Source organism: Molothrus ater, chromosome 9 (genome assembly GCF_012460135.2).
Source record: "Molothrus ater isolate BHLD 08-10-18 breed brown headed cowbird chromosome 9, BPBGC_Mater_1.1, whole genome shotgun sequence".
Lineage (NCBI taxonomy): Eukaryota > Metazoa > Chordata > Aves > Passeriformes > Icteridae > Molothrus > Molothrus ater.
The window spans coordinates 1,797,089-1,812,545 of NC_050486.2; the positions used below are offsets into that span (position 1 = coordinate 1,797,089).

The 15,457-nt window shown below is 48.6% G+C and overlaps 1 protein-coding gene across 1 annotated transcript; it reads right to left on the reverse strand.

Moving 5' to 3' along the window:
* Positions 1-192: 192 nt before the first annotated feature.
* Positions 193-6,819, reverse strand: LOC118689547 (flavin-containing monooxygenase 1-like). The gene is made up of 8 exons (XM_036387886.1): positions 6,682-6,819; positions 5,669-5,857; positions 4,927-5,089; positions 4,432-4,574; positions 3,133-3,332; positions 2,302-2,657; positions 1,674-1,746; positions 193-535 (listed from the first exon to the last, which is right to left on the reverse strand). The coding sequence occupies exons 1-8, from the start codon at positions 6,805-6,807 to the stop codon at positions 193-195; spliced, it is 1,593 nt and encodes a 530-aa protein (XP_036243779.1). The 5' UTR covers positions 6,808-6,819.
* Between the last annotated feature and the right edge of the window lie 8,638 nt (positions 6,820-15,457).

A 15,457-nucleotide genomic window follows, 5' to 3' on the forward strand; every position in this document is an offset into this window, starting at 1 on the left:
CCATCCCTGGTTAATGAGGCCTGCAAAGCTGGGCTTGTGGCTGAGAGGGAGGTTTATACTGCAGGTTGCAGATTAAAGTTTGTTGCCATCTACTGAAATCCTTTTTCCCAGTCCCGTGGGGCTGTCTGATCTGAGATAAAATCCCTCAGGACAAAAAAACCAACCCAAACAAACAATAAACAAATAAAAAAGCTATAGGAAACCAAAAATCACAGCAGCCAGGAGCAGAAGGAATCCCACCACCGTCAGGAGAGACAGGGAAGAGCTGGAGGAGCCAGCAGGGACTCGTGTTCTGGTGGGCTTCAGCACACGGTCCCACTGGGTGAGGATGGCCTGCCGTGCCCCCTGCCAGCGCCCAGGACCCCCCAGCCTGTACTGGTAGGGGGAACAGGGCCCAAAGAAGATGGTGAGAGCCAGCCAAGGGTCTGTGCAGAGCAGCCCCAGCACGCTGGGCTTGGCACCAATGAAGGAGGCCAGGGTGTCCAGGTAGACCAACCACTCGGTTTTGAGGACTTCATCAAAGGTCAGACCAAACCTGAATGATCAGAGAAGAGAAAGAGGCAGGAGGAAGATTGGTGTCAGCAGGGCTTAGAGGAGCTGGGGTGGACATCCTCTGCATCCTTGGTGTTACTGCATCTGGAGTATGACTGGGTTCCCTAGGAAAGGACTGGATGTAGCTGAGAAGGAGGGACACAACTCCTGGCCACCACACAGCTCCTGTAAAGGGATGCTGGCTCCAGTCAATCTTTCTCGTCCTCACTCACAAGTTGCACTTGTTCCTCCCCTTCCCTTTGGTGAATCTTTGTTAACAGACTTTGGTTAACAGTTTGGGGTCTTTTTCAAAGCAAGCAAACAAAAACCCCTCAAACCCAAATCCCTTTGCTTTTTGCAGAAAAATCATGTGCAGCATGAGAAAGGTGGCACCCTTTAGTATCCCTCACGTTCATTTCCACCAAATATTGCAAGAATACACAGTGGCTTGGAGAATTGCTCTCAGTTCACCTTCTCTGCAGAATTCATAGCTTCATGTCCCACCTTCAGAGGTCTGCAAAAGCCCATACCCACTTAGCCTTGTATTGTATTCTGTGCAATTCTGTACTTGACTCTCCTATACCTTTTCTCCTATAGCTATTTAAGTGAGCCATGGATTTATCTATCACCCAGTTTCCTGGGATTGGCTCATTCATTCCCTAATCCTTTTAAGTCTTTTGCCTGCCTGTGAACCACACACCAGTGTGCTCAGACACCTGTTCACAGTGAGTTAGGTCTCCATGTCTCCATGCTGTGAGATGAGACAATCTCAGTGTACACCTCACTTGTTGTAGGTTGGCTTTTCCCCCCCAAGCTGAATTACTTTGCATTTATTTCCATTAATTTCTCTGCCATTTTATCTCTCAGTCCGTGGGGATCCTGATGTTCTTCCCCAACTCCCAAGCAAGCTTTTGCCTTGAGTACCCTGAATTAATTTTTTCCTGTCACCAACAGGCAAAATATCAGTGTTAAATTAAAGGTTACATTGGCTCTTTGCAAGTGAGTAAAGCGGGAGCTGGATCCAGGAATCCTCCCCTCTCACTCTGTGCCTGCAGAGAACAGGCACAGAGTGAGAGCCCCAAAAACTCCAGAGGTTTTTCAATCCACCAAAAAAACCTTTGGGGCTCTGGGGAATGACTTACCATTGGATTTGGTTTTTCTTCTTCTCATTTACTTCCTTCTCCATGACAGCCTGGGGTGGCAACTGACACAAGCCTGGAAGAGAGAGTGTTCTGCAGAGTTTAACTCCTGGAGGGAAACTGTGAACTCACTCAGTGATGCAAAATGTGGGAATCCCTTCCCTGGGAGGGCAGGAAACTCTCATTGCAGGCAGTTTATTTGGCAATGCTGCAGTCCTCCAGTATTCCAAATTCACCCACACCTCCTCCTGCTCTTACAGATGTGTGCTGTCAGGGCACAGGCAGGGGATGTGGGGGCAGATGGGCTGTGCAAGCCCCAGAGAGGATCACCCCAAAGAGAAACCCCAGAGCTTCTCATCTCTGGGGCTTAGTCCTGACCTAGCTCTCCACGAGGTTATTCTTACTATTTTTATAAAAAACCCCAAACAAAACACCAGTAGGTTTCTTTCCTCACTCATGTTGCTGTAGCTTAGCTGAAGTGAAAACTTGGGAAATCTGAGCCTCAGAAATGCTCCTTCATCCACTCTGAACTTCTTAGCTCTGGGATCTCCCTGAGTGAAGGGACAAACCATGTCCAGTTTTGTCTGAGCTGTATTTTGGGCCACAGGAGGGCTCACATTTGCTCCCCTACCTTTGAAGACACGGCTCACCCAGCGTGCCTGCATCTCTGCCACGGGCATGATGGCTCCAAAGGGCTTAATCAGCCCAAGGACAGCCAGGGTGGGCTTCTGCAGCTGGGGTGGGAACACGTATTTGTAGAGGGACGCGTGCTTGTTCTCCACCCTGACGATGGATTCTTCCAGGAAGGGGAAGGAGATGGTGTAGCCCGTGCAGAAGACAACGATATCGATGGGCTCCTCCTCAGGGCAGTTGTGGAAAAGGACTGAGTTGTCCTTGAACTCCTTCACACCTGGCTTGATGGTGATCCTGCCTGTCAGGATGTAGCTTGGGAGCTCGTCGTTCAGCACGGGCTCCCGCACCAGCCAGCTGTGGAGAGCCAGGGCCTCTGAGAGTGGGGCACCACAAACAAGCATTGCTGCTCCCCTGCTCCTCCTCCCACCAGCTCACACCTCTTGGTGTTGTTTTCTCTGAGCAAACAGCCCTGCCTCCCACCTCCAGGCAATGACACGTGTCACCAATGTCACCCTGTCCCACAGAAGGAGTGATTCACTGACATCTCCTGCCACCTTATTCCCCTCACTCAGTTACTCTTCAAATCATCTCTTTCCAGAACTTTAAGCTTTAAGCCTTCCTTCTCCTCTTTACCCAGAGACCCTCCTCAGGGCCTTCCTGGGCTTTTCCTGAATGCTCAGTCTTTCACCACTTAAGGGAGCTACAGCTTATTTTCTCCTCCCCACTGGAGATCACCCCAGTCTGGGCATTGGTTGATGCTGGTTACTGAACATCTCCCCCTGCCCACACCACAAGCCCATCAGCATGGGATGGGGACCACCAAGAATACCTGTTCTCTGGCTGAAGGCCATAGTTTTCATGGTTGAACCACTGGTTCACCTTATAATTAATCAACCACCATGAAAGGGGTCCAGGCAAGCTGGTTTTGATCAGGCTCATCAGGCGAGTGTTTAAAATCATATCCCAGGGGTAGCCATGCTCAAACACACGGCTGAGCAGCCAGGCTCCTCGAGTGGTGCTAATGGTCACCTGCAAGAGAAGAACCAATGCTTCAGGTGATGAATTTGCTGCTTTTCCTTTATAAAGAAACTCAGAGGGGCACGGCGCAGACAGCCGCGTGATGGAAAAGCAGCAACAGCATCTTTAATTTCTCCTGGCTGCTGATGATGGAGGTGAAACAAGAGACAAAAACAAAACCAGCTTGCTTTCAAGGTAGCTTTTTGACCAAAAAATTCCGGCTCAGAAAGACTGTTTGTGATGACAGCACACTGAGCTACTGTCCCCTGTTACTGTGATATTTCATGAAAAATCCCTTTGCCAGGATTTCTTCTCCTGGGAAGCTGGGAAGCTTCAGCTTCTCCATGTTTTGCTCCTCTGGGATGTGATTTGGAGAATTGTTTACCCAACATGTGAATTGTTTTTAACTAATGGCCAATCACAGCCAGCTGTGTCGGACTCTCTGTCTGTCACAGGTTTTTATTATTCATTCTTTTTTAGCCTTCTGATGTCTCCTTTCTCTTTCTTGAGTATAGTTTGTCACAGACATCTTTTATGAAAAATCCTTTCCTTAGGATTTTTTCTCCTGAGAAGCTGAGAGGCCTCAGGAACAAAATGTAACCAATGATTATCTGCTGCTGTGGAATGCAACAGGTGCATCTGGGATTGGTTCATGCTGGATGTTTCTAATTAATGGCCAATCACAGTCAGCTGGCTTGGACAGAGAGCCAAGCCACAAACCTTTGTTATCATTCTTTCTTTCCTATTCTATTCTTAGCTAGCCTTCTGAGGAAACCTTTTCTTTATTCTTTTAGTACAGTTTTAATGTAATATATGTCATAAAATAATAAATCAAGCCTTGTGAAACATGGAGTCAGATCCTTGTCTCTTCCCCAACCCGAAAACCTCTGTGAACACCGTCACAGATGGCACTGTCACAATAGTTTTAGTATATGATTTTCAAATAATATATAATAATATAATATATAATAATAAATCAGCCTTCTGAGAACTTGGAGTCAATTCTCATCTCTCACCTCATCCTGAAACCCACAACACCACCACAACAATGAATAACCACAGTCCCCAGTGTCTCTGTCCCCAGAGGCCGGGGGTGGCAGGGTGGTGGCACCTTTGCAGCGACCCGGCTGGCCTCCACGGCGATGTCCACTCCCGAGTTGCCCATGCCCACCACGAGGACACGCTTGTCCTGGAACACGTCAGGATGCTTGTACTGCCTGCTGTGGAAGTGCTGCCCTCGGAACCTCTCGATGCCTCAGGGGAAAAACAAACAGAGCTCTGAAGCACTCCAGCATTTGTGGATTTTATTGGGAGAACTGGTGTTAAAAAGCAACCCAGATGGTAAGAGCAAAGAGTGCAATCTCTGGCCACCAGGGTCTCAGGGAGGTCCAGCCCTCCATCCCATGCACACAGAATTAATTGATGCTTCCTCTCCAAAATGGGGTCTCAGACAAAGCTGCTGAAGCATGGGACAGTATTGCTGTTGATGCCAGCAGGTTTGGAAAGCAGAAGCAAGAAAAGAAAGGGAGGATTTTCCCTGAATAACCCCTAAATCTTCCCTTCCCAGCCCCTGAAGCAGGTAACAACATTTCCTTGTATACCATACCAGGAAAACACTGCAGGGGGAGGGATGGCTCCGAGAAATTGCCGCTGCAAACCATAACAGCATCAAAGACATGTGATGTCTGCTTCCCCCCTGCCTCCGTGACCACATCCCACTGGCCCGTGGCGGCAAAGTCGGGGTGCTTACGGATGCTGACAACGGTGCTCTGAAACGTGGTAGTGAAGCAAATCACTGTCACCATCATATTTTCTGGAAAAATCCCTTTGCCAGGATTTTTTACTCCTGGGAAGCTGAGAAGCCTCAGAGAAAAAGGAAAACAATATTATCTCATTTGCTTCTCTTGTGTTTTGCTGCTTTGGAATGTGGTTGGAGATTTTTTTATCCAACAGGTGGTTGTTTGATTGGTTTCACATGAATTGTTTTAACTTAATGACAAACACAGTCAGGCTGTGTCGGGACTCTGGAAGAAGCCACAGGTTTTCGTTATCATTCCTTGTAGCCTTCTGTGTGTATCCTTTCTCTATTCTTTATAGTTTAGTATAGCATTAATATAATATAATATAATATAATATAATATAATATAATATAATATAATATAATATAATATAATATAATATAATATAATATAATATAATATAATATAATATATATCAGCCTTCTAAGAACATGGAGTCAGATTAATCAATTCCTCCTCCGATGAGGACCCTGAAAATACCACAAGTGCCCATGGGCACCCAGGGTGGGTGGGGAGCAGGGCAGGGTGGAGAGCAGGGGCATCACTCACCTCAAATCTGATGTGCTGCCTCAGGCTGAAGTGCTCAGTGTAGCGCCGGAGGTAGTCCAGGAGCAGGGCATTGGGCAGGAACACGGGGAAGTGCTCGGGGAAGGGGAAGTCAGAGAAGGCAGACATCTCCTTGGAGGTGTTGCTGATGACTGATGGGTAAAGGCTGGGCCGGCCGGCCTCGATGTGCTCCTGCCACAGCGCCCCGGGTGCATCAGCCCTGTGCCCAGGCTGGGCACTGTCCCCCTGCTGCCCTGGCCTCTGGGGTGCACCTCAGCACCCAGCAAACCCTCACAGCCACTCCAGCCACCCCACAACCCTGCAAAGCTGCAGCTGCCAGAGGAGGTGAGGATGGCCTTAGCAGCTGGTCTGCAGGCCAAACAACTGAGCTAACAGAAGAAGAGATGTCACTGTCATATTTTGTGAAAAATCCTCTCTGCCCAGGATTTCTTCTTCTGGGAAGGTGAGAAGCCTCAGAGAAAAATGTAAAGAATTATCTGATTCGTTTCTCCTGTGCTTGGCTGCTTTGGAATGTGGTCTGGACATTGTTTACCAACAGGTGCATGTTTGATTGGTTTCATGTGAATTGTTTTTCTTAATGACCAATCACAGCCAGCTGTGTCAGACTCTGAGGAGTCAGTCACAAGTTTTTATTACTCATACTTGTTAAGCCTTCTGTCTGTATCCTTTCTCTTTCTTTAGTAAAGTTCTAGTATAGAATAATATAATATAATATAATATAATATAATATAATATAATATAATATAATATAATATAATATAATATAATATAATATCATTTGTACATACTTTGTACCAATAAAATACAATAAGCTATTGCTTTATCCAATGAATATAACGAGCTGGTTTGATGTAACCAATGACTTTAGGGGTATAAAACTTGAGAACAACTTGCAATAAAGAGGGAGCTGTTGTTGTCACTGCACAAATGTGTGTGTGTGTGTGTGGTGTCCCCATCTCTCAGTGGCAGGGAGGAGGACATGTCCCCTTGCTCACCGTGTAGCGCCAGAGCCCCCCGATGTCCTGGCTCTGCTCGAAGCAGGTGGGCTCCAGCCCCTCGTCCAGGCAGCACTTGGTGGCTGCCAGCCCGCTGACCCCCGCGCCCACCACGGCCACTCTCATCCCTGTGGGCTCTGCTGGGCTCCCAGGAGCTGGAAAAAACCCCACAGATGATCATCACTCTCTCAGGGGGCAGCTCCTGGTATGCCTTCCATAGGGAACTTCTCTATCTGCTTTTCCCAGTTTTTCTTTCCCCAAAAGCCATTCCATTTCCCAGCATTCTGGGCTCTTTGTTTACAAGTTAGATAAAATGTCTTAAATAATAATTTTCTTTTATTCCCCCTTTATTTTAAAAAATCACTTTTACAGTGTGCTCCCTGGGCTGCTCCCAAACTCCATTCCATTTTCCCAGCATTCTGGGTTCTTCATTTACAAGTTAGATTAAATGCCTCAATTAATAATTTTCTTTTTTTTCCCCCTTTTTTTTTTAAATCTCTCCACTTTTACAGTGTGCCCCCGAGGCTGCTTTCAAACCCCTGCAGCTGCCCTGGAAAACTGGCTTGGAAAGAATGTAGTTGAGCCACAATTCACTGCCAGTTTGTATTTACAAGGTGGGTTTAAACTATCCTGCCTTATCAGACTAGCAAATATTTGTATTTTATCTTTGGATATCTGCCCCTGCCTCTCACAGAAGAAAAAAATAAAAAATGCACTGGAATTGAAAATGCACTTTATTTTATCTTTGGATATCTGCCCCTTCCTCTCTCAGAAGAAAAAAATAAAAAATGCACTGGAACGGTTCCGTTTGTGCCTCTCTGGCAGGGTCCTGTCCCTGGTGGCTGCCTTTGACATGGCCATTGGGGCTGACAGAGGGGCTGCAGGTGTGGCACACCTTGGATTGAGGACGATTTTGTGTCTCCTGCAGGGCTTGAAAGGCAACAGCCCCTGGGTTGGCATCCAGCCCTACAAAACTCCCAGTGGGGATGATGGATCCTAATCCCTGGCAGTGCCAGGCAATGAAACAAGGGATGAAGGCCAGGCTCTGTGGCTTGGGCTGGACAATTCCAGAGGCAGGACCCTCCCCCAGGTGCCCTGGGGGTGCTGCTGCCATCTGTGGTTTAACCCCAGGGCTGGAGGGAGCCCCCTGCTCAGGTGAGTGATTAGCTCAGCATGGCAGGATGTCACTAGGGGTGGCACCAGTCCCTCTGGCCTGAGAGGGGCTTTCAGCTCCCACCAGACACAGAGGGTGGTGTAATCATCAGGAAAAAGGAAAACAAAAACAGTCTTCAGTAAAAAAAATGGGGTTGGACACAGTATTTTTTAAAACCCACCAAATTCTCCAGAATTATTTCAACTTTCAGACATAAAGTGACACCTAATGAATACTCTGCTTTGCCAGGTTGGAACAAAACCTGGACTTTTCCCTTTATAAATCAAGAAAGCACTAGCAGGAGCTGCTCACTGTTAACTGGTTTGGGGGAGACTTTTATTTTTTTTTTTGCATGGTGGGAACTAACTTATATCACAAACACCTCCCAGCTACATTTGCTATTTGATTCCCTACCTTCTCGAGGAGAAGCTACAAATAACAACCAAGAAATACCAATTCTGCCACACTTTCCACCCTAACCCTGCAAACAGCCAAACTCAGAAGAGCTCAGGTGTGGCACAGGAAGGGAAGAAAAGGCTTCCCAGCCCTCTGGAACACTTACCTCCAGCCCCAGGCAGCTGTGTGTCACCTCTGCTGTGGGAAGGGAGGGTCCCTCTCGCTGGGATTTATAGCGAGACAGGAGCTGGGCAGGGGCAGGGAGGGCAGGCAGCCACCCCACTGCCAGAGCATTGCACAACTGCTGTGGGAGGAGTGGCTGCAGTGTCCTGCTGTCCCTGCACAGCCCAGATGTGGCTCCCTGCAGGGAGTGGAGTGATCCAGCTGTGCCCCGTGGTCGTGCCAGGGGCACCTGTGGGTGAGGGGGCAGCCCCAGCTGGGGGATGTTTTCACTTGCTCCATGTTTTCTTTTGCCAAGAAGGGGCTGAAGCTGCAGATGAGCAGCAGGGGTTTGTCAGGGCTTTGTTCCCAAGGCACCTCTGAGGACAGAGCCGGGTTGGTGTCACTGCTCATGGGGCACAGAGGCCACGCCAGTGGTGCCAGGGCTGGGCAGGAGGCTGCCCCTGCCACCTGAGAGAGCAGGGAATGGCCACAAAGCCAGTGTACCAAGGTCCCCTGCACACAGGAAGGGCTGAAACATCAGTGCAGGACATAGAGCCCATCCAGGTATCTCCCAGGAGTAAATGATCATGGAAATGATAAGGGTGGCTTTGGATATTCAGATATTCAATATATTTAGGGGTGGCTGGGGAGAAAGTATGAGATCCCTGCAAATGAATCCAGCTGGGCATGGAGAATATAGAAGCCATGGATGGACAGTTGATGGAGGACTGGGTCTTTAGGAAAAGCAGGGTTTAGAAAAAGACAAAGGTATTTGTATCATGGGGGTGACAGCAAAACTCACAGAGTGAGTGCAGGGCTGCCAGCCCCATTGAGATCTCACCTTGTCACTGACAAAGACACTGCCAGGGCATTGGCCCCAGATTTGGTACCAGCTCTTTTAGCAGTTTGAATAACCAAGGAGTCCACAAGGGAGGAGGACAAAAACCCATCCAAGGTCTGCAGAACAGAGGGTGGTAAATGAGGTATCACTGAGGTGTCTGCTCTGGCCCTGTATTTTGGTTTGCAGAGGCTGAAGGGATGTGTTTGCCAAAAACTGGACCCTTCCCCAGGTGCACCTTGCTCCTGCAAAGATGCTCACCAGCACTCAGCAGAAAAGAGTCAGGAATCCACTAAGGCAAATATTCTGTTCTTTATGTGCTTCTGCTTTTCTTGAGTTCCTCAGCAGGCATTCAAGTGGCTTGCACTTAGAGGGATGCCATGGCAGCACTCCAGAAGTGGTGTTAGTGCTTTTAGGAGGGCAGCTCAGGGAAGCTTTCTGAAAGAACAAGTTGTTTTTGGCAAAGAGGAGCTGCTGGTGCAGAAATGGGACCAGGTGCCTTTGCTGCAGCTGCTGCCAGTAAGGCTGGCCCTGATTCTGGGGAGGAATCCAGCTCAGAGGTGCAGGGCTGGATGCAGTGAGTGATACCATGTGAGTATAGGGTAGAAATACCTCCAAAACCTCAATAATCTGCCTTAGGGCTGTGGTGTTCCCCTCCATACATATCCCAGGCCAGGGTCTGGGCCAGGTGTGCAGAACAAAGTATCAGAGGAGATGGAGATGAGATAGCAGAGAGCAATTACTGTAATTATGCACACACATGCCCAGGGCACTGCAAAAGCCTTGTCAGAAAACACAGAGACATTCTTGCTCCTTTACTCACCTCTGCTGGGCACGGCAGCCCTGGCACAGCTCAGCAGGAGCCAGGAGCAGTGAATGTCCAGAGGTGGCTGAGGATGAGAACCAGGAATGGGAAATTCATGTGCCTGTCCACTGGTGAGCCCCTTATCCCCTTGAGAAGCAAAGCTCCCCAGCACTGTGGTACAAACCTGGGCTCTGTAACAGCCCCTTTAGTCCTTAAAACAGGAGGAAAGAGAAACTAAATATATCCATTCAGTCTGAATCAGGAGGGAAACTCACCTTGTCTGCAAAACTCTGGCACCAGTTTTACAATTTCTGTTTAAAATGATACTTCAGGTCTAGGAGGGGCAAATTTCTGCACAAACAAGTCTCAGCACAGCCCACTTTGCTGTTTTCTAGGTTTGTTTCAGCAGCTTCTGGCATGTGCCATGCTGAAGGGGGAAAAGAAAAAGGAAAACAAAAGTGGAGTTTCTTGTTAAGCCGGTCTCAGAGCAAGGCAGCTGCTCAGGACCTGGAGGGATGTGAGCTTTGGGCTCATCCCTGAAACACTTCACTGTCCCCTCCCCAATGCTCTCACTGCCTCCCCCAGTGTCCTTTAGAGGCTTTCATTGACACTCCTGCCCCAAAGCTGCCTCCCCTGCTCGCTGCAGAGCTGCAGCACAAGGCCATGCACAGAGTGAGGGAAGAAGCTGCTGCTGGAAAAATGAAAAATGTATTTCCCCCGCATTTCTTGAAGCCTCAATTTTGATCTCTAAAAAAAAATAAAAAAGCTTTTCCTTCACTTCCAAGGCCAAGAGGCATTTTCCTGCTCAAAACCAAAGAAAACCCCTGACCTGTTTACTATTCCCAGCACACAGAGGATAATTCCAGTGACAAACACTGGCAGGACACTTCTGGTTCTGCTTAAACTGAGCTGGATATGTTCAATATCTTGAACTTTTCCTGAAACCTCTCAAAAGGTACCATTTTTAAGGAAATCCAAAGGATGTACTGGAGCAGACATGGGCTGTAGAGTGACTTTGGGAGAGGGGTTTACTTGTTAAGCATGGAGGTTTCTGAAGTGTTTTACTCCAACGTTCTTGGCAAAATTTAACCTGATTTAATAGGTCACCATGTTTTCCAGGCATGTAACCTGTGGAATTTCTCAAGAGAAGGCTGCTGGTTGTTGAACCTATTGTGTTAATAAATCCTGCAGAGCTGCAGGTTTAAACTTCATGGCTTTGGAGTTTTTCAAATGTACATTTTACATCTTCCCAAGCCCATGGACATTTACACCCTCCCTTTAGCACCACATCCTTGAGCCAGGACTCAGAGTGGATAAACACAGGGAGATGCCCCTAGGAAGGATCTCAGACCCTCCTCATCTCTTCTGAGCCATTCCTCAGTGTCAGGAGGTCTGTGCCTGATATTCCCCAGGCAATAAACCACAGCTGCTGGAGAGACTGGCACAGCAAACAGCACTTGAGGAAACTCCTTAGCAGAACAATCCCAAGAGGAGCTGTGTGGGGAGCACAAGGTTAATGCAGGCACAGCCTGAGCAGGAGGTGCCTTCCTACCACCAGCAGCAGAAGTCATCCATCAGCCTTTGAGTGCTTTCAAAATTCCTACTCAGTGCTGAGCCTCAAAAATTCCACTCAGCTGACCCTCAAAAATTCCACTCAGTGCTGACCCTTCCCTTAAATATTGACTGAGCTGCCAGGCCAGGCACTTTGAATGCTTCCAATTCCTGCTGCCTCTCCCAGAGTGTCTCCTGAGGCTGGGCACTCCTGCCCCAGCACAGGGACACAGCTGAGATATTCCTAATTCAGGCAGAGATGTGCCCCTGCACCCCCCCAGCCTCCCACCCAGGGGCACTTCTGGGCGTTTATTGCCCAAAATGAGGGGTTTTAAGAGGACAAACCCCCAGCACAGCAAGGCAGTACTCTCAGAGCCCTCAGTGGAGCTGCAGGAGCTCTCAGCACCTGGCACACCTTCCACCTGCAACTGCTTCACCAGCCCCCAGATGGGGACCTCAGGGATGGCTGACCCATCTCCTCCCAATGCAGCTCCAGCTGACCTGGACCACCTTGTTTCCTTCACCTGTTGTAAGAACTTCTAGTTTTGGAGACTCCCATACAGCTCCAGGCGGCCTTTTTTTTTTTAGTTTTTTTTTTTGTTTTTGTTGTTGTTGTTGTTGTTGTTTTTGGTTTTTTGTTTTGTTTTGTCTTGTTTTTTGGTGGGTTTTTTGTTTGTTTGGGTTTTTTTTGGTTTTTTTTTGTTTTTTGATTGGGTTATCTTTTCTCCCCACATCCAAGCCAGGCTGACATTTGAGGATAACTGAGAACATTTTGCAGCCTCACCCCTCCCTCAGTTTAAATGAGAGCTGATTAACGGGATGAAGGAGCTCTGACTGGCTCATGCCTCAGGTTGCTAATTAATCTGAGAAGCTGCTGGGCACCCACAGGTGATCCTGGATTCCTGGGACCGCTGAAAATTCCTGGATTCCTCAGCACCACTGCAAATGAACCCCACTGGCTGCTGTTTCCTATTTGCAACCTGCAGGAGGACTTCTATGAAACAAAAAAGATTTATCAGAAAGGAACACCCAGGAATGATGCACAGCATGAGAACATTGTCTCATTGTCCCATTGCTGCTGGCCCTGGCATGGGGACAGGAAAGGTCATCCCAGGACAGAGGGAGGGGAATGAAGCTGCAGGAAGAGTTAATCATTTACCTGGATTGACACAGATGTCAAGCAGCTGGAACAGGAAAAGGCCATGGACCTCTTGACTCATCATTTCCCAACTGCAGTTTCCCTCAAAAGAGAAAAAACTGCATTTTGGATGTTCTTCTCTCCTCTCTAAGAAGGAGAAACAACGGAAAGAAGAACTGCAGGTGTGGGAAGGCAGAGAAGAGAAGAAAAAGTGGTCAAATATCCCAGAGAGAGAGAAAAATAAAATCAAAGGCCTCAACATTCCTAATGGCAATGGTTCTGCTCAATATCTGCAAACTTTTGATGGAATTTTTGTCACATGATGGAAGAAAACAAAAAGAGAGGGCTCCCAGCATCCAAAAGAGCACAAACAGTTGGGAAAAGGCATGGAAATCTCACCTACAAAATCCTGCCACCCTCCAGGCTGCAGCTGCCCCACAGCCCTGGCTGAGGCTGGAGGTGCCTCCTGAGGTGCTCAGGGGTGCCACAACAGCACAGTGGGGATCCTGCTGGGGATGGAGCCTTGGAGTGGCCACCTAGAACAGAGGCTAGACCAGATTAAGAGAATAAAACCAGGTATTTATTGAAGGTGTTCAATAGGCACAGCTTGGGCAGCCAAAAGCCTCCAAGGGGCCGCACCCAGGATGGACAATGGTCATGAGTGTTCCAGACAATTATGTTTGGTCCATTTACATATCAGGGGTTAATCCTCCAATTACAGCTTCAATGAAGTCATATTCCCCCAGTTTGCTCCCCTCAATTCACTTTTGTTCGTACTTTTCAGGGCCTGAAGCTGTAGGGTGTCCTTGAGTTTCAGGCCCAGAGGGATTGTTTTGTCTGACCAAAATGTAAAGACAGTAGCTGACACTCTATATAGAGTTTAGAGTTATACACTGAAGCAGTACAGGATCTGAAAAAGATAAAAGCTAAAATCCTGAGGCATCAGGGACAAGCTGCAGTGGCAGGAGCTGCAGGAGGTCAGTGGCACAGTGTGACCCTGGGGCCCTGCACCATGCACAGCTGGTGTGACTGCAGCTCTGTGTGCCCTGGCTGCTGCTCCAGGACACCTTATTCCCTCCCAGAGGGCAGATGGAGATCTGGGCTGGCCATTCCCAACATTCCCACTGGGAGCAGCAGCAAAGCAGAGAGGAAAACCCGTCCAGCTTTGATGCTTTGGCTGCCTGCAGAGGCTGTCTGGGGCAGGAGCTGCAGGGATGCTCAGCTGCAGGGATCCCCAGGCTGGGCAGCAGCTGCCCCATTGCTGTGCTGCTCCTGCCCCAACACCCCAGATGCTCCCCCAAGGAGTATTCCAGCTGGGAACAGAAGGATTCCTCACTGTACCCCAAAGGAACAAACCTCATGCTGAAGGTTGCAATGCAAGATGTTTTCCATTGCCATCTGTATGGCAGATTATCTTTTGTCAAGTGGGCAGTTTGCCTTATCTCTCTCTCTGAGTGATCACAATCACTCCTCCCTCAGGAGGGGACACCTGCTGATAACAGCTATTGAATGTCAGTGCATGACTGATAAGAACTGCAGCATCCCACTGGGAGATGTGAGCCCAGAGGGAGGAGCCAAGCATTCCTACCTGGATATAATCTGGAGATTCTGGAACACCAGCACAGCTTCTCCACTGGATTCCCCAGAGGAACAGCAGCTGCCTCTCCTTCCCCTGGATCTTCAGAGGCAGAATCCATCCTTCTCTACAGGATCCCTGCTCCAGCAGAGCCACCCCTGACACTGCAGGAGGGCTGCAGCCACAATTCCAATGGGACTGCTGCCAACAGCCTGACCCACAGGGTGTCAGGTTGGGTTCTGACTCTGTCAGTGATGTTCTAGTGTACTGCATTGTTTATTTTATCCTTTTATTTTTCTTCCCTGTTAAAGAACTGTTATTTCCTGCTCCCATATTTTTTGCCTGAGAGGCCCTTAATTTAAAATTTATAGCAATTAGGAGGGGTGGGGAGGGTTTACATTCTCCATTTCAGGGGAGGCTCCTGCCTTCCTTAGCAGACTCCTGTCTTTGCAAACCAAGACACCTCAGCACGGTGCCTTGGCCAGAGAGCTGCAGCTGGGCTCCCAACCCATCAGCCAGGGATGCTCCAAAGTGGCCCAGCTAGGAGCACTGGGAGCATTGGGACTCTGCACCACAGACACCCACAGCTCCTCCTGTGCTCCCTGATCCCTTGGGCTCCCCTCAGCCCTTTGATGTGCAGCTGCATTGTTCCAGCAGCTCTGAAGCCCAAAATGAGGAACAGCCTGGGTGGAGGCTGGGCAGAGCCCTGGGAGCTGCCAGCAGCGGCACCAGCCAAGGCTGCTCAGGGGACAATAAATCTGCAGCTGGAGCAGCACAAAGCCAGGCACAAAACATTCCCCTGGCCTTGGCTATGCTCTAATTGCATCCCCAGCCAGCTCTTGTTTTTCTTGAGCACAGCTAAAGGTCCCTATTTCATTTGCTTTTCCACACCCTTCTCCCCCTTTTTTGTTGGTCAGCAAAATCCTTCCAGGAAAGGGCTGCAGGGCTGCTCCCAGGAGCTTTGGGGTGCTTGAATGGAGCACCCCAAGGGGAAGCTAAGGCCCTGTGATAGGGGAGAAGATGTTACAGTGTCTCTTCATCCTCCTTAAGGCTTCCATCTGCCCTGGAAGTTGGTTTTTGCCATTCCCCAGTGTGATAAACGCAATTTAAAATTTTAAAAGTTTAATAGTAATAAAATGGTTATAAAAATAGGAATA

What these genes read in the sequence shown, in the direction of transcription:
- LOC118689547 (XM_036387886.1), bottom strand. Translation starts at nt 6,807, where the DNA reads ATGAGAGTGGCCGTGGTGGGCGCGGGGGTCAGCGGGCTGGCAGCCACC. An exon ending in GGGGGCTCTGGCGCTACACG is followed by an intron (nt 5,858 to 6,681) that starts GTGAGCAAGGGG and finishes GCGCTGTGGCAG; the next exon opens with GAGCACATCGAGGCCGGCCG. An exon ending in GGCCTTCAGCCAGAGAACAG is followed by an intron (nt 2,658 to 3,132) that starts GTATTCTTGGTG and finishes GGCTCTCCACAG; the next exon opens with CTGGCTGGTGCGGGAGCCCG.